Consider the following 18,775-nt stretch of genomic DNA (forward strand, 5'->3'; position numbering starts at 1 on the left):
CAGGGCAAAGCAGCATGCTCTGTATCTAGAAGGACGGAAGCAACCTGGCAGGTTTGGAAAATTCAAGGAAGTTTTCATTGCAGAGGGGTTCGATGCTAGGGAAGTCAAGATGGTACACGTGCTTTATAGGTAGTCAGAAATCATGATATGAAAGCACTCATGTGCTGATATTATAAATGTCATGTTTTGTTATTTTGTGTATATGGACCCCCTTTTAGAGAAGTTTATGTGTGCCAAGTTAACCCAGGGCATTTTCAGAATCCTTGTCATCCTTCATAGAGGATTCTCTGACTTCTTTGGCACTCATTGAATTTTTTTCCCCCCATAAGGATGCATCATGCACTTGCCAGAGAGACAGAGAAAGGGAAAGTGAGAAATTACAGCCCTACCTACAATTCCTTCTCCTCCATTCTCTACTCTGGATTTTGGATATGACTGTACATGCACACAGTGTGATTTTCTTTTTCTTTTCTTTCTTTCTTTCATTTTTTTTTAAGAATTATTATTTAACTTGTTCTATTTATTTTTTTTTAATTTAACTAGAGAGGGACAGAGAGAGAGAGAGAAAGAAAACAACCACCAGGTTGGGGGCTTGAATTAAGGTATTAAGGACAACCATGTGGGAGTCCAGCACCTTTAACTACCATGCCACCTGCTGGCTCTAACCCCCAGCTTGATTTTCAAGCCACCAGGTATGGGATTCGAACTGCAGTTGGCCACGTGGGAGTTCAGCACCTTGACTATCACACCACCTGCGCACCCAACTCATTAAATTCTTACTCTTCAATGATATGTAGATTGAAATATCAGAAGATTCCATTCTGTTCTTATTTTATTCTTAACAGAAGCAATTAGTTGCTCAGAAAATTCACATAGAGGAGAACGAGGACAGAGACACAGGACTGGAACAGAGACATAATAAAGAAGATCCGGACTGCATCAAGGCCAAGGTGCCCTTAGGGGACCTGGATCTTTACGATGGCACATACATAACTCTGGAGAGCAAAGACATCAGGTAAAGAGTCTCTTTCCAGAGATAAAAGTGTTTTTCTAAACCTTTCTCAAATCAGTAATAAATTATTTTTGTAGTAAGAATAAGCTTCAGTTACGAGTTTCTTGAAATTTGAAAGCTCAAAATACATACTGCATGGAGAATTTTTTATAAATCAATTAAAAATACGTTATACCACAGTAGAAAGTTGAACACTTTATAGAAAAAAAAAAAGAAAAAGCCAACAAATTGAAACAGTATTTCTCAGATGCACAGCTTCAGTAGCATCACAGTTAGGTGTTGCTACTCAGCAGACTGTGGCCGCGCAGAAGGCCTGGGTTCAGTTCCTGCCCATCCTAAAAGCCAGCCCAGCTGTTCAAGAGGCTGAGGCAGGAGGGTCCCACACTCAAAGCCAGCATGGACAGTGTAACCAGACACTGTTGGAAAGAACCAGGCATGGCAGCATGCACCTGCATCCCAGCTACTTAAACAGAGGCCTCCTCCTGCAGTCACAAGGTCAAGACCAGCCTGGGTAATAGAAGTAAGACCCATCTCTTAAAAAAAAAAAATTATACACACACACAACACATATATATATATATATAAAATCAGGTAAGTGGTAAGTACAATGTGAAACATTTAAATGACTTCCATGTAGCAAATTGAAAAAAAAAAAGCATAAAAACAATCAGCTGGTAAAATGTAGTCACTAGAGTGTAAATTGGTTTAACATTTCTGCAGTTTAGCAGTGTTTTTAAAAAGTCTGCAATCTTAGTTTTTTGTTTCGTTTTGTTTTTTAAAGGCAGAAGGGACATTTATTATCAAGCTACAAGTTAGAGACAGTGGGGGGAAGGGAGGCATCAAGCTGTCACGTTTTGGGCACCTGCCCTTTTTCTCTGTCCTCCTGGGCCTGGATTCTGAGTTCCTCTCCAGGCTCTCCTTTGCACGGACCAGCTTGGACTGCAGGTAGAAGGAGCCCCCCACGGACCTGTCATTCACCTTAAACAAGTGTTCATAGTTCTTCTGGACCTCCTCGAGACTGAGGCCAGAGAGACTGGAAGCAGCCGCAGTTATCCCCTTAAATTTGAACTCCCAAAATATTTGACTCTTAATGGTAGCTCTGTGAAAAAGTATAACTGTTGACTAAAATCAGTTACAAACTTAAGATGCGATGAGAATATGGGGAAAATGTGTTCTTTCATGAAGTGCTGTTTATCTTACTTTTCATTCACTCATACGTCTTGATTTTAGTCCTGAAGATTATATAGACACAGAGTCTCCTGTCCCTTCAGACCCTGAGCAGCCCGATTGTACTAAAATTTTAGAACTTCCGTATAGTATACACGCCTTTCAGCACTTGCGGGTGAGTACAGGACTTTGGGAGTTTTTCATTTTGCATTTTTTCTTTAATTTGGCCTCTTGCTTATAAAAACAATTTTTGTTTCTCTGCTTCCAAATAGCTTTATAATTTTATAAACAGCTCCTATTTCTTAGATTTTCTTTTTCAAAATGAGTGTGGCAAGATACTGAATTACTGGGACCAGCAGTTGGTTTAATGGCTGTGTTGTTTGATTCCCATGTAGTCGACTGCGGTTCAAGTACTGGACTCTGGGCGTGTGTGCATTCATGCCCAAGATCCCGAGAGGAGAAGGGATTGCAGCATGGCCATCCCCACTGGGGGGTGATTTCTTGCTTTCTGTCTCTGTCTCTCTCTGTCTTTCTGGTGAGCGCATGCACCCTATAGCACAAACCTCTCCAAAAAAAGAAAAAGAAAGATACTGAATTACTTGTGCATTTTTATACACTGTTACTTCTTTTTACTATTTTTCTTTTTTTCAAATCTGTTTTCTTTATTCAGGGTGTACAAGAGAGAGTTAACCTTTCTGCACCTCTGTTACCTAAGGAGGATCCAGTCTTCACTTATTTATCTAAACGATTAGGAAGGAGTATAGATGACATAGGTCACCTCATCCATGAAGGCCTACAGAAGGTAAGTCATCTGCATCTTAAGGAGCGTGGAGGCTCTGTGTAAGCACAAATCCATGAAGGCCTACAGAAGGGAAGTCATCTGCATCTTAAGGAGCGTGGAGGCTCTGTGTAAGCACAAGATATTTTTCTCAGTAATACCTGCCTAGTTTGTTTTGGGGTAGAGGAAGATTTAAAGTGTGGTTACAGATGCTTTTGTAAGTTGAAAATATTCTAAGTCAAAAATACATTCAATACATCTAATTTACTAAGTATCGTAGTAGCCTACCCTACCCAGAATGTGCTGAGAACGATTTACATTAGCCTGCAGTTGGGCAGTTCGTCTAACACGAAGCCTACTGTATAATGAGGTGCTGACTAGCTGATGTAATTTAGTGAATGCCGTACCGAAGGTGAAAAACAGAGTGGTTGCCTAGATATTCAAAGCACAGTTTCTGCTGAATGGATATTGTTTCTGTACTTTTGTAGAGTCCAAAAATTGTAAATCAAACCGTCGTTAAATCAGGGACTATCTGTACATTGATAGAAACCATATAGTTTGATGGTAGGGAAAAACATGGATAGATTAGTTTATTTTACCAGGAAAAAATGCTGAAAAGTTTTATTAGAACAAATAAATGAAGAAACAAATTGTATGTAAATATGTGTGTGTGTGTGTGTGTGTGTGTGTGTATATATATATATATGTGCACATTTATAGGCCAGATTATATATAGTTTCTAAAAAGTATTAATTAAAATAGCATTAGATAAAATATATAGTTACAACATTTGTATACAGTTCATTCAGATACACTGCTCTGTATATCAAGAAAGGAATTTTGGATAAAAGTAAAATATTGGGTTGTCAGAAAAATCATGACATATTTTTTTATTTTCCTAGGCAAGCATGCATCATGACTTTTCCAACAACCCAATATTTCCTAGGCAAGAATGCATCATGACTTTTCCAACAACCCAGTAGTTTGACTTTCGGATGCATTATATGATTATCTTTGTAACTAAGTTAACATCTTCATCTTGTTTTTTTTGAAGGCAATTAAAACATTTGCATCCCCAGAACTTGATGAAGAATAAGGGAAAAACAGGCCCAGGATTTGACAGTATCCTTCAGAGGATGCTTAGTAGAACCTAGTGTTAAGTATTCTAGAGAAAATTAAAATAGAGTAACTGGGTGGCTACTTCCGATTGAGCAGCTGGGGTTATCCTCTCCAGGAAGGTGATGTTTAAGCTGACATCTAGATGACGAGAAGGAGCCAAAATTCAGAGATCTAGGATGAATGTTCTCGTAAAAGGCAAACGCCCTGGAGCTTGAATGAGCTTGAGTAGGGGTTAGTCTGGTCAGGCAGTCACAAGAAAATGCCACCCTGGACCATTTCTACTCACGACACTTTTGCTACCAAGTGTTTGGTTTTGTTCCCTCACATTAGCCAATTCTACAGTTCTCTGAGCACGGGTATCCTACAATTCAGTTAAATTCTGACACTACCTGGAATTAATATGGACTCCAGACTCTGTAGGTTAAGGACTTGGTCCCACAAGACTGCCACCACTTCAGATGCCAGTCCCAAGCCATGGCTACCTGTATTACTGACCAACCACCTGTAAAGTTGGGAGTCCCCCACACCAGGAAAGTGATCAGATGTGATAATTTTCTAGAACACCTTGCAGAACTCAGAAATGCACTTATGATTGGTTTATTATACAGATGATTGAGGAACAGCCAAGTAGAAGAGATGCATAGGGCTAAGTACGGGAAAGGGGCTGTGCAGAGCTTCCACATTCCACATTCTTGGTGTGCTGCTCTACCACTGCCTTGATGTGTTCACTGACCCAGAAGCTCTTAGTGGTTTCTATGGAGAGCTCACAGCAGAGGCATGATTGATTAAGTCATCAGTCACCATTGATTAACTCCATCTCCATTGTCTGTCTGCATCCCAAAGGTGGGAGTTAGGGGAGTAGGGCAGCTGAAAGCTCCAACCCTCTAATCATGCCTTGGTCTTTCTGAGTCTCTCTGGACTCCTGTGCTATCATTCATCTCATTAGCATACAAAAAGCACTCTTTCACCAGTGAGTCCATAGGTTTTAGGAGCTATGTGTGAAGAACCAGGATTAGGGGAAAGCTCTGTGAGGCTAACCCATGTGGGAAAGTTAGGGCTTAGTCTGGAGACCTTCTTGAGTATGCTTTTATGTGCTTGCCCATCATCTGAGGCCTAGCTGAGGCTGAGGAGGGTCACAGATCAAGATGCTGTCGGAGGTGCAATTTTTCTTTCTGTCTGTCTGTCTCTCACTCATGGATGACATAAACATTTAAAAACAAAAAGGAACCAGGGACAAAGACCAAATATGTATTTATACCACTCTGGGTAGCTTTAACAACAGAAATTTTATTTCTTGCTGTTCTAGAGGCTGGGAGGTCCAAGATCAAGGTGCCACCAATTAGGTTCCTGTAAGAACTTGACCTGACTGTGTCCTCACATGGTCTCTTCTTTGTGTGTGAAAGGAGAGAGAGAGGGAACCAGCCCTGTCAGATTTGGGCCACAACCCTTATGACTTCATTTCATCTTTATCATCCCCTCTTCACAGGCCCTATAGTCTCCACTGTATGGAATTGGGTGGGCAGAAATCAATTTGTAACAGGTGGTATGTCACCAGATTTAGACCAATCTGACTGGAGCCCAGTGAGTGCGAGTGGGGATGATAGAGAAAGAATACAGAGTCATGAGCCCAAGCCAGGTTTGTAGGACTCTGAAAGCCAGAGTGAGGACTTTGGATTTTACCCCAGGTGTGAGAAGCTAAAGCAGAGGAGTGACATCATTTGATTTTTTTAGACAAGTATGTTTTTGAGAAGGTCTCCACGCCATAACCCTCCCACCCCGGTTTCCCAGTTAGCTGAGATGAGAAATGTGTGTCGCTATGCCCGGTATGTCCAGGGTCATCTGAGACCCACACTTTGGCCTCCACGTGGCTCCAGCATCACACAGCGGCACCATGCTGCTTGTGCACGGAGGCTGGGCCTGGATTTTTTTTTTTTTTAATTTTTGCCGGAGGGTCCATGCATTCACCAGAGAGACAGAAAGAGGGAAAGTAAGAAATCACCCCCCAAGAGGGAATGGCTGTGCTGCAATCCTTTCTCTATTCTCCTCCTGGGATTTTGGGCACACATGCACATGCACCCAACGTGATTTTCCAGGCATCAGGTCTGGGACTCAAACCAGTCAACCATCTGGGAGTTCAGTGCGTTAACCACCATGCCACCTGCTGGCGCCAAGAGGCCCTGATATTTTTAAGAGATCACTCTGATTACTATATGGAGAAGTGACCGTAAGGGACCAGAACTGGGAATAGACTGTTAGAAGGTTATTGGCAGTACAAGAGAGAGGTGAAAATGGTTTGGAGTAGAAATACATGGCGTAATGGTTTGTCGCTGGACTCCCACATGGCCAACTGTGGTTCGAGTTCCAGACCCAGAGGCTTGAAACGCACACTGGGCATGTATGTGTGTGTGCCCAAGATCCCGAGAGAGAATGGAGAAGAAGGGATTGCAGCATGGCCATCCTCCCCAGGGGGGTGATTTATCACTTTCTGACTCTGTCTCTCTAGTAAGCACATGCACCTTATAGCAAAAATCTCTCTTTAAAAAAAAAGAAAGAAAGAAAGAAAAGAAATACTAGTGGAAATGAGGGAACTTAAACTATTGATATATCAGGATATATTTAGGAGTTTAGAGGCTGACCAGATGTGAAAAATGAGGGCAAAAGACAAATAAAATACAGCTTTTTTTTTTTTTTTTTTTTTTTTTTTTATTTTTTTTTTTTTTTTTTTTTTTTTTTAAGCTTTCAACAGGGTCTTGCTATGTCAAGATCCTCCTGCCTCACTTCCCAGGTAGGGGACATTAGGCACTGGCTGTTATACCTGGCTTTTAGGGTGGGCCAGGAATGGGACCCAGGCCTCCCACAGGGCCTCAGCCTGTGGAGTACCAGCAGCAACCCACATGTGTTACTGCAGCTGGGCCAACTTAGACGTTTTCACCCTGAGCAACTTGGAGGAGTAGCAGGGTTGGGTGGGAGAAGGCATAGGAGAGTCCTGTTTCGGCTGTGTTAAATTCAAATACCTCTGTGAGTCCAGAATGCCAAGGGAGGTTAGCGCTGGGTACATGGGTAGAAAATAATTGTTAAATATTAACAGTTGTTTAAATAGCAAGTATCTAAGATCATGAGACTGATTAAAGTCCTCTGGGGAAGAGTGAAGTTTGAAAAGAAGCCAGTCTGAGTCCTGGGGTCCTCCCACATTTACCTAGTAAGTAGAGGGAGGAAAAAGAGTGTCCCCAAAAGTGTGGTATCCTAAGAACCAAGGGCAAAAAGTGTTCCAAGGAAGGAGACAGCAACATTGGAACACATACAGATTTGGGGGTGATTTCTGAGAAATCTTACAGGAAGAATTTCCTTTAAATGTACATATTTTTATTTTACCTCCAATAAGCTATGATAGAATATTCTGGTTATCATGTAAAAATTTTAATTGAATTTTTGTTCCCAATTCATAATATAAAGTCTGAAAACAAAAGGTGAAAATAAAATATTTGAAGCCAGCACTGACATGGTGGTTAAGGCACTAGACTCCCAGATGGCCAACCACAGTTCGAGTCCCAGACCCAGCAGCTTGAAAATCACACTGGGTGTGTGCGTGTGTGTGTGTGTGCATGCTCAAAATCCCAGGAAGAGAATGGAGGAGAAAGAATTGCTATGTGATCATGCCCCTGGAGGGGTGATCTCTCACTTTCCCTTTCTCTGCTTCTGTCTCTCTCTCTCGCAAGTGTACACTCCATATGGCAAAAGAAAGATCTTAAAAAAAAAAAAGTTGTTGATTTAAAAAAACAATAAAACCCTACACAAAGGAGACTAAAACAATAATTATAAATCAATTGTGAAATAATGTACTATCCCTAAGCAAACTTCAAGTAATAGAAGTTCATAGCTTAGCTACTTATTCATGGTGCTAATTTTTTTTTACAGAATTATTTATTTAATTTTATTTATTTTAATTTGACCAGAGAGAGAGAGAGAGAGAGAGAAAGCAAGCCACCAGGTCTGGAATTCAAACTGTGGTCAGCCGTGTGGGCATGTCTAGTGCCTTAACCACCACGCCACCTGCTGGTCTCATGGTGCTAAAATTTTTAATCACATCACCCAAAAATCTTATACTTTCCTTGAAGATAAAATAATTAAGGAAAAATAATGCAGGATTGTACTTATTTTTCTCTTAAAGATAGCTTTTTAAAGTAACCATTTTCGATTCTATTTAACTATATTTAAACTATTCTTATCTATATTTAAAATAAAAGTTTATTTCCTCCATAAGAGAGACAGACACTGGGTCTTCGTGCCATGATTTCCCCCGGCCTCAGCCAGTGTAGCTCATGGACACACACCTGGTCAAGGAGAGCCCAGGCCATGACCCAAGGACCTTTCCCGTGTGCGTCCAGTTAGTTACTGCTGCACCGCCACCTGGCCCCTAAAGTAACTTTTTGAAATAAAAATAATTCATCCTTGTAATAAATTCAGCCTATAAAAATCTATACAAGAGATTTCTTGTACTTTCGTCATTTTAATGGGCTCTTTATTAAAGGTATTAAATTTTGACTGTCATATATGTTGCACATATTTTCCCCAGTTTATCTTAAAATTTTGTGATTTTTTTTTTTCCTGGCAGAAATTTAAAACGTTTTTTCCCTTGGATTCAGACTCACTGAGTTCTAGACATAGTCCAGGCTAGTGTGTGACTTTGGTATTGTTGAAATTCAGTATATGTGACAGGGTGAAAAATTCCAGCCACAGAAGGAGGAGGCCTCTCTGAATTCCTGTTTATCACTAAATAATACCATATACTGAAGATTTAATCTTTAATAGCTTCAATTTTTTTTTTTTTTTTTTTAGAGAATGTTGCCATGGACATGTGTGCTCCCTGGGGAGAGAAAGACAGAGACAGTGAGAGGGAAAGTGAGAAATAACACATATACCCCACCTTGGGCACACATGCACATGTGCCCAGTGTGGTTTTCAAGCCACCAAGTCCAGAACTCGAACCATGGTCAGCCATGTGATAGTCCAACAGTGTAACAGCTACTCCATCTGCTGACCCCAGTAGCTTGAAAATTTGGATTAGATTCTAAGCACACGTGAGAAAATTATGAATATCTATTTTTCACAAAAACATAAGCCAGCCTTTATACCTTCACTCAGATATTATAGAAGTAGAACACTTTGGGGAGCACTTTTTTTTTAAGAGCGTTTGTTTTCTTTTGTTTTGCTATAGGGCACATGTGCTTGCCAGAAACAGAGAAAGACAGAGAGAGGAAATGAGAAATCCTCGCCTAGGGGAGATGACCATGCTGCAGTCCCTTCTCCTCCATTCTCATCTTAGGATTTTGGGCATGCCCACACATGTGCCGGGTGTGAATTTCAAGCCACTGGTCCAGGACTCAAACCACAGTTGGCCATGTAGGAGTACAACACCACATCTACACCACCTGCTGCTCTCATTAATAGAAAACCTTATAAAATGTTAATTTCAGGAAGCTCATGTTAGAGCAATTGACATTTCTAAGTAGGTTGCGTCTTAATTTCTGAGGTCTTGAAATAGAGCTTCAGAAATTAAGCTACCAAGTTTTGGCCGCTTGGTAGGTTTCTCAGCTTCATTTCTCCCTATCATGGTACCCTAGAGGTGGACGGGCTCTTTACAAAGACCATGCTGTCATGCAATCGCTCAGCTCCTGACCAGGAGGCTCTGTGGACGGGTGCAGTGTATTCGCGCTTTTTTCCCTGCTCTGTCATTACTATAACTAGGCTTGCTCTTCGATGTCTTGAATTTCAAAAGAGCTGCAGTACTGAAGGTGCTCGTTTTGAACATGGCAAGTTACAGGGCCGTCTTTGGCGTGTTTGATTGTTGTATCTCCAGAACTCGTCCTCGTGGGTCCTGTACAACATGGCTTCATTCTACTGGAGGACAAAGAACGAGCCCCGCCAGGTTGTGGAGTGTGCCATGCGAGCGCTCCACTTCTCGTCCAGGTAAGACCCTCCTCTCCTGACCCCGGAGCTTCTCTGTGACTCCCAACTACTAACGAAAGTACGAGAGGGGCCAGCGTGGTATCGTGGTCAAGGCACCAAATTCTGTGCTGACCATGGTTCAAGTCTCAGACCCAGCAACATGAAAATCTCACAAGCACATGTGCACAGAATCCTCGAGGAGAGTGGAGGAGAAGGGATTGCCATGCATCCATCCCCATGTGAGGGGATTTCTCACTTTCTCTTTTTCTGTCTCTGATAGCCATACAAGTCTTATGCCAAAAACCTTAAAAAAAAAAAAGAAGAGAAAGTAAGAAATGGCGTTGTAGCATACTCTCTCCATCATTGTTCAATGAAATTAATCTCATTCCCCAAACTTACATATCAAAATGTTCTGAGTGATAATTATATTATATACTTCACATTTCTCTTAAGGAAAAAATAACATAGCATAGACACGCTGTGATTTACTCAGAACTTGAATACACGGCCTCAGTTGGAGGAATTGCTATAAATAGGACTTTTCTCAAAGGCAAACATAAACCTTAAATAATATTTAAAATCATAAAGTGGGAACCAGCAGTTAGCGTAATGGCTATGTCACTGGATTCCCATGTAGTCGACCGCGGTTCGCATCCCGGACCTGGTGGCTTAGAACCCATGCCAGGCACGTGTGCGTGCGTGCCCAAGATCCCGAGAGGAGAATGGAGGAGAAGGGATTGCGGCGTGACCATCCCCCCTGGGGGGTGATTTCTCGCTTTCTGTCTCTCTGTCTCTCTCTGTCTGGTGAGCGCACGCGCCCTATAGCAAAAACCTCTCCAAAAAAAATTAATTAATTAAAATAAAATAAAATCATAAAGTATTTGCCAGACCTTATTTTTCTGGCAAAATTTGTAACTATCAGATTGAGTAAGAACCATTAATAATTTTTTATTTTACAGTTTTCTGCCTTAGGGTGCATGTAACTCACTGGGGAGATAGAGATAGAGACTATGAAAGAGAACGTGAGACGTCACCCCTGGCAGGATGGCCATGCTGTAATCTCTTCCACTCCTGGGATCGCAGGCACACACATGCATGCACACATACCTGGTATGATTTTCAAGCCACTGGGTCTGGGACTTGAACTGCAGTTGGCCATGTGGGAGTCCAGCAATGTAACTGCTACACCATCTGCTGGCCCCAAGAACCACTAACAGTTTAAATGAAGCGTTATAATGAAATCATTTTCTTCGCCTATGAGCATGTGCTCAGCTCTTTTCCTGAGCATGGTATTGGAATGTGGTTTTTGTCAGGCCCTCACACGCAGTTGTGGCACCTGTGCTTCTCCCCTAACATCCCGCTCCCAGCTGCTTCTCTCCGTCTCCTGTAGGCGCAACAAAGACATCGCCCTGGTCAACCTGGCCAATGTCCTGCACAGAGCACACTTCTCTGCCGACGCGGCCGTCGTGGTCCACGCAGCCCTGGATGACAGCGACTTCTTCACCAGCTACTACACTCTGGGGAATATATACGCAGTAAATACCCAGCTTTGGCTGTTTGTTTTTGTTTTCTTTAAAGAAGTATTTTATTTAACTTTATTTATTTACTTACTTTAATTTGACCACAGAGAGCAAAAGAGAGAGAGAAAATGAGCCTCCAGAAGTGGGACTCAAACCACAGTTGGCCATATTGGGAGTCCAGTGTCCTTAACCACCACACCACCTGCCGTCTCCTCTTTACCCCCGCTTTTTTGTTTTGTGATCCACCCATTTGCTCTTTTCTCCCCCTCAACCATCACTAGAATGTTATTGTTTTTTCCCTTTGTCTTTTGCTCTGAATACTGGAAATGAAGAAAACAGAGGGAACTAAAAAAAGTCCTCAAATAATAATGAAATATGATTGTTCTAACCTCTTAATAAAAAACAAAAATAACTGGGGCCGGCAGGTGGCATAGTGGTTAAAGGCGCTGGGTTCCCACATGGACAACTGCAATTCTTGCTTTCTTGCTTTCCTTTCTCTCGCTCTGTCTCTGTGTGATCAAATTTAAAAAAAAAATACTAATAACAAGTGCAATTAAATAAATAAATAATTCTTTCTTAGAAGATAATAATAATTAACTTGAGTAGAATTTTACACCTCTATAGGTCATGCCCCTTAGAGATAGCAATACCTTCCAACTAAGCCCTCCCGTAGCACCCCTTCATGTTCTGCAGTCTTGTCTGCTCACTGAAGTTGTGCCCACTGTAGGGTGAGATGGACGTGTGATGGCTTAATTTACTAAGGGGTTTCAACAGATGCAAGCAGGCCAAGGCTAACGTCTCTTCCCCGTGTGTGTTCGTGCGTGTGTGTTTTTGTCTCTTCAGATGCTTGGGGAGTATAACCATTCAGTGCTCTGTTACGACCATGCCTTGCAGGCCAAACCTGGCTTTGAGCAAGCTATAAAGAGGAAGCATGCTGTCCTGTGTCAGCAAAAACTCGAGCAGAAACTGGAGGCTCAACATAGGTAATGGCAAGAGAAAACTTCACTGGATTCAGCACTCGTACCGTAGAACCTCAGGGAAGGCATGTGCAGGTGACGTCAGTGTTAATTTGATCCTTAGAATTAAGGGAGGAACCTCTTCCCCACTCATGTCCTGTTCCTGGTCTCCAAATGCAGGTGGTCTCACATAATTCACTGGCTGTGTAGAAGAATCTCTTCAGTAGCTAGGACTTTGGGAATTAGAGAGGGTTTGCAGTAAAAACTGTGATGTAGGTCTTTACAGTTTCAGCCATTGATTGCTTTTACGGAGTCCTTCAGGAATGGGGGGAGGCAGCAGGATACTCGGTGCACTCCTCCTCAGAGCCTCCCCTCAGGTGTCAAATCCGTGGGTGCTCACACTCCTTATATAAAGTGGTGCAGTATTTGCAGATGACCTACAGCTATCCTCCCGTGTACCCTAAATCATCTCTAGATTACTCACGTTACCTAATGCAGTATGAATACCGTGTGAATAGTTGTCACATTATGTTGCTTAGGAAGGAAAAAGGTGTACTCAGTATGTATACACCTGTTTTTTTCCCCTTATTTCCAATATGTTCAGTTCACAGCTAAACCTGAGCATGTGGAACCCACGGCTGTGGGGCACCAGCTGGAATTTGGTGCTTACATTCCTGTCTCCATAGACTGCATTGTCAGTAAATCACGGGAACATGCAGACTACTCTTTCTCCCTTTGGGTTCCTAGATTTGACCGTTACATTCATTAAACGGCATGGAGGGACATTATTTGGCCCATGATTTTTCTTTTCCCTTTTTTTTTTTTTTTTAATTTCTTTCATGAGAGACAAAGATGAAGCGAGGGAAGGGGAGAGACAGGGCAGGCATCCTTGACTGGGTCTCACCGTCCGTGATCCTCCGCCCCGCCTCCCAGCCTGTCAGGACCACGGATCCATGAGGGCAGACCCAGGACCCACGTGGCTGTAGTGTTACGCAGTAGTGCCCCTCCGCCTGCACCAGCGCAGCGGTGGCTCACATCTTAATCATGTTTTCATGTTATGTTGTGCAGTAATGGAATTCTACTGTACTTGGTCCTTCCAGCATTCTTAATAACATACATGTTTGAGTCCATAAATAATAGGGCCAGTTAAACTTGACGTAACTCAGAAGTGAAATATTCATATATCAGAATTTGCTGTAATGTTTAGAGTCTACTCTGATTATTGGAGACTTAAATGAAGATTAGAATGCACTAAGTTTTTGTATTTGCTTATTTTCCAAGCCTGAAAGCCTAATGTAGTAAAAAGAAAAGAATGACAGCTTGCTTATTTGTAACTGACTTCAATTAGACCTGATCAGCCCTTGTCCTGGCTGAACTTCTTCCAGTCTGCTGCTTCTAACAGCTGAACTGCCTCTCTTCTTGCACGATCTGTATAGTTTCTAAAGATCTCTGTTATAGTGTAATGGTTAGTCATTTCTGTTGTTACTAAAATATAATCAGACCTCTGACTTTTTTGGCAGAAGAGGTTTTTGCTACAGAGCATATGTGCTCACCCAGAGAGACAGAAAGCAAGAAATCACCCCCCCAGCTCCCAGGGGAGTTGGCCATGTGGCAGTTCCTTCTACTCCTGTATCTTGGGCACGCACACACAGGCACCTGGCATGAGTTTGAAGCTACCAATTCTCAGACTTGAACTGCGGTTCGCCATGTTGGAGTCCAGCAATGTAACTGCTGCACCATCTGCTGGTACCCGGCTGGCTTATTAAAATAGAGTATTCCTTTCTTAGCAAAGTTCCTGTGGATTTTCCCACAGTCTCTAAATCAAGGAGCAAGAGTGTGAGAGTAAAGTATTGTGGTCATATCTCTAAACCCTGTCTTTGGGCAGAATCAAAAGCAATGTGAAAAAGAAGAAAAGATTCTAGAAAGACTTTGAGTTAGTGAAACTAAAGCAAATTGTGTAGAAGGAATGTGACTTATTAAACATGTAAAAATTTACAGCATATAGTGATATATTTTTTATGACATCTTGAACAACCAAACAGCACACCATTTGATAAAAAGATATTTGTAATTAAGAGAAAAATTTGGGGTACGAATGGTGGCACCGTGGTAAAACATGACCCTCTGCAAGGCTGACCTACAGTGGTAGGGCTCTGGGTTCACATCTAGAGACCTCCCTGCACACACATGGCCATGTTGGAGGATCATAATCCAGGACTGACTGAAGCTGAAGGAGAGTCATAGAGTCACAACCTGTTAGGGTACTGTCTCTGTAGCTCATCAAATAAATAAATAAGCTTTAAAAGTAAATTTTTTTAAAAGGGAGGTTTCACAGTTGTCTCTATTTTATAAAATTCACTACAGGGTGCATGCACTTGCTAGAGAGAGAGAGAAAGAGGATGGGAATCCCCCGATGAAGGGATGGTCATGTCACAGTCCTTTCTCCTTCATTCTTTTCTTGGGATTTTGGGCATACACGCACATGTGCCTGGCATATTTTTCAAGCTCCCAGTTCTGGGATTTGAACCATGTGGTCAGCCATGTAGGATCCAGTGCCTTATCCACCACAACACTTAGCTGGTCCAACACATTTGATTTTTTGCCCCCAAGTTTTACTAAAAGAATAGTATTTATTTAACTCTGTTATTATGTTTTTTAATTAGCCTTTTTTTTTTTTCAACTCTGTTATTATTTTTTTAATTAGCCTTTTTTTTTTTCCTTCACTCAGGATAGTGTACGTGCATGTGGGCATGAGAGAAAGCTGCACGCCTTCCACCATGTGTGGCCACACCTGACCCCTTTACTTCTGTCTGTGCTCCTGTTGGTCTTGGGCACTTGTGTGCATGCTCTGTGTGTTTTAGCCTGACCAGCCTGGGGATTTGAACCATATGGAGTTCAGCTCTTCCTGAGCATCCCATTACTATGCCAAAGAGCCCTAGCTCTTGTTCTTCTTAAACTTGTGGTACAGGGTTATATTTCAATAAAAGGGGGAAACCTAGTACTTATTTCTGAGAACCAGAAAATGTATGCATTTTTGAAAAATTCATGATTTTAAAGCTCTTACTTCTTCCTGTTTCTGAAAATGTCGAGATCCCTCCAGCGGACACTGAATGAGTTAAAAGAGTATCAGAAGCAGCATGACCACTACCTGAGACAGCAAGAGATCTTAGAAAAGCACAAGTTGATTCAGGAAGAGCAGATCCTAAGAAATATTATCCATGAGACTCAGATGGCAAAAGAAGCACAACTCGGTAAGTATTGACTCCAAGGAATGGGAGACAGGTGAGGAGAGTCAGTTCTTGCATTCTCATCCCTCACTTGTGCATAGCCTTCGGACAGTGTAGAGCTGTGTTCAAGACTTCCCTCAAGCGTATAATCATAGCACGTAACACTGGGAGGCCTGAGGAGCTGATTCGGTCCCCCTTGTTTTGTGTTTTTCCCCCCTCAGTTTTTGCTGTAGGGCACATGTGCTCACTGAAGAGAGAGAGACTGAGAAATCAGCCCCCCAGGGGGTTGGCCACACTGCAGTCTCTTCGCCTCCATTCTCCCCTGGGGACCCTCAGTGCATGTGCGCGCGCCCATACACACGACCTGCCTTGTTTCTTGTGCTGCCAGGTCTGGGACTCACACCAGACCTGTTATAGGGAATCCAGCCACCTTAACCACCATCCCAACAGCTGACCCACCTTGTGTTTTTTGGTTTTTTTGTTTTGTTTTGTTTTCCATAGGGCACGGGTGTTCACCAGAGAGAGGAGAGAGGGAAGGTGAGAAATCACCCCTTAGGAGTGATGCCTACATTATAATCCCTTCCCCATCCTCCTTTCAGAATTTCGGGCATACACACACACACACACACACACACATACTTACACAGTATGATTTTCATGTCACTGTCTCCAGGACTTGAGCCATGGTCCACATTGTGGAAGTTGAGCGCCTTAACCACCATGCCACCTGTTCCCCCCCTTGCTTTTTTAAATACACATTTTTAAATAAAAACCAAGTCTTTTAGATCCTAGTAGCCTTAACAGTTGTTGCCCTCAGTGCCCTAGATTTGTTTTTCTCCAGCTTGAACAGGCATAAGTGTCACCTAGAGAGTTTGTTAAAATGCAGGTTCTGATTCAGTAGGGCTGAGCTGAGGTGGGTTCTGAGATACTACCTTTTTTTAAAAAAAGAAAAAGAGAGAGAGAGAGATCTTTTCTATAGAGTGCATATGCACACCAGAGAGACAGAGACAGAAAGTGAGAAATCATCTTTCAGGGTGATGGCCATGCTGCAGTCTCTTCTCCATTCTCCTCTTGGGATTTTGGGCACGCACACATATGTGGCCTGCATGAGTTTCAAGCCTCCAGGTCCAGAACTCAAACTGGCCATGTGGGAGTCCAACGACATAACCATTACACCATCCTCTGGTCCCAAGAAATTATGCCTTTCTAACAAGTTCCCAGGTAAAACTTTATGGTGCTGGTCAAAAACTATACTGTGGGAACCAGTGGATGGGGTAATGGTTATGTCACCAGACTCCCACGTAGTTAACCGCGGATCAAATCCCAGACCTAATGGCTTAAATTCAATGCCAAGCATGCGTGCATGCTCAAAATCCTGAGAGGAGAATGGAGGAGAAGGGATTGCAGCATGGCCATCCCCTCTGGGGGGTGATTTCTCACTTTCTGTCTCTCTGCCTCTGGTGAGCACACATGCCCTATAGCAAAAACCTCTCTTAAAAAAAAAAAAATGCTATACTGTGGGTAACAAAGCCTTAATCCAAATGAACATAAACTGGACACGCCCTAGAAGCTATATATCCATACTCTTTGGTTTCTATAGGTAGTAAGGCTAAATACTTTTTTGTTCTTGCTTCCTTAAAAACAAATAGTATCTTAGACATAAGATTTTAGACTAGAATTTGTCTCTTAACCTGGGTCAATAGATTTGTTTCATGGAGTTCTCAAACTGTCTCCAACATGTAGAAGTGTATATGCATATAGTTTTTTTTCCTCTGGGAAGAGAATATTTAACTATTTTTAAAATCTCTTAGAATCTCTTACTTACAAATAGAATCACTGGTCTATGGGAACTCGGGTTAGCAGGGAATCCATAATTTGGTTCTATCTGGAATGTTTTGTTTCTGATTAAGCCACAGGTAGCAGATCTGCCAACTCAACATCAGAGAGGAAACTAAAGAAATGTCTTAAATTGTATCTTTCTTTTTGATAAATCTATTGATTGAAAAGCCTCTTTCCCCTTGAACCTTAGCTGTTCGTTGTGGTCCATTTTACAGTCTGCCTTACACGTTTGGTTTGGTCTGGGTTTCTGGTTTTGCTTTTGCTGTTTTGAGTGTGAAGAGCATGTTCGATCCTCAGGATTGGTTACTGCATAGTCCGTATTACAGTGCAACCAGAGCTCCTATGTTTGTATTTGAAATAAAATTATGACCTATCTAAAGCAAATTCTCTCCAGGGAGATGAGCAAAGTTTCTTAAAGCACGTAATCAGTAGATTTTACAGTCATGGAATATAATTTAAAGAAGATGCCTTGGTGATCCTCTAGTGGGGTCCGTTCTTTTCACCAGTGGAGAGACTAGGACTTCTTCACAGTGATTTGATTTTATTAAATGAGTGTTCTGCTGTGTAAGTAGCCTGCTAGGACTTGAGGAATAGAGGGTTGGAACTAAATGACTTAGACTGAGAATATCACAGTGACATCTCCGCCCACCCTGGTCATTAGTAAATCTCTTCTCTTGTTCCAGGAAACCATCAGATATGCCGCCTGGTCAACCAGCAGCATAGTTTACATTGCCAGTGGGACCAGCCTGTGCGCTACCACCGTGGAGATATCTTTGAAAATGTGGACTACGTTCAGGTCATTTTCTTGATCTCTTCCAGTTTTTACAACTTTTACATATTGGAGAGCAACGTCTTGTATTTTCCCCCTTGCCTCCTTTTTCTTTGATCCCTAAAATCTGTGACAGTCATTTAGGTCTTGAAGATTCTGAGTATCCATTATGTTTATAAAGTAAGATTTTATAGGGAATACCCAGTTATTCCATGGATGATGTTCTGTTTCTACAGTGCTATCTGTAAATGCATATATATATATATTTGATGCTTTTCTCTTTTACTACGGCAACTAGCATTGAGCCATTATTGCTGCTTAACTCAGAGCCTTCAACTCCTCTCTTAACCTATTTAAAATTTTAAAGTAGCCACACTATTTTTGTTTTGAAGTCATCCGTCCAGTTATGTTGCATTAACCAAAAACACCAGCAGAATGCTTA

At 41.9% G+C, this 18,775-nt stretch overlaps 1 protein-coding gene and 1 long non-coding RNA gene across 5 annotated transcripts in view; one reads left to right on the top strand and one right to left on the bottom strand.

Moving 5' to 3' along the window:
- TTC17 (tetratricopeptide repeat domain 17) overlaps positions 1 to 18,775 on the top strand; it is a 166,630-nt gene that overhangs the window by 42,777 nt on the left and 105,078 nt on the right. For all 4 annotated transcript variants that reach the window (XM_006159129.3, XM_006159130.3, XM_027775998.1 and 1 more), the window contains exons 3-10: positions 846 to 1,015; positions 2,243 to 2,354; positions 2,850 to 2,981; positions 9,934 to 10,043; positions 11,413 to 11,557; positions 12,386 to 12,525; positions 15,589 to 15,749; positions 18,248 to 18,360. In XM_006159129.3, coding sequence (XP_006159191.1) covers positions 846 to 1,015; positions 2,243 to 2,354; positions 2,850 to 2,981; positions 9,934 to 10,043; positions 11,413 to 11,557; positions 12,386 to 12,525; positions 15,589 to 15,749; positions 18,248 to 18,360 — 1,083 coding nt within the window. The remainder of the gene's footprint in view (positions 1 to 845; positions 1,016 to 2,242; positions 2,355 to 2,849; positions 2,982 to 9,933; positions 10,044 to 11,412; positions 11,558 to 12,385; positions 12,526 to 15,588; positions 15,750 to 18,247; positions 18,361 to 18,775) is intronic.
- Positions 1 to 18,775, bottom strand: part of LOC102492764 (uncharacterized) — a 35,630-nt gene that overhangs the window by 8,939 nt on the left and 7,916 nt on the right. The window lies entirely within an intron of this gene.

The sequence above is a fragment of the Tupaia chinensis genome, unplaced genomic scaffold (assembly GCF_000334495.1).
Source record: "Tupaia chinensis unplaced genomic scaffold, TupChi_1.0 Scaffold000625_1, whole genome shotgun sequence".
In the NCBI taxonomy this organism is placed as follows: domain Eukaryota; kingdom Metazoa; phylum Chordata; class Mammalia; order Scandentia; family Tupaiidae; genus Tupaia; species Tupaia belangeri.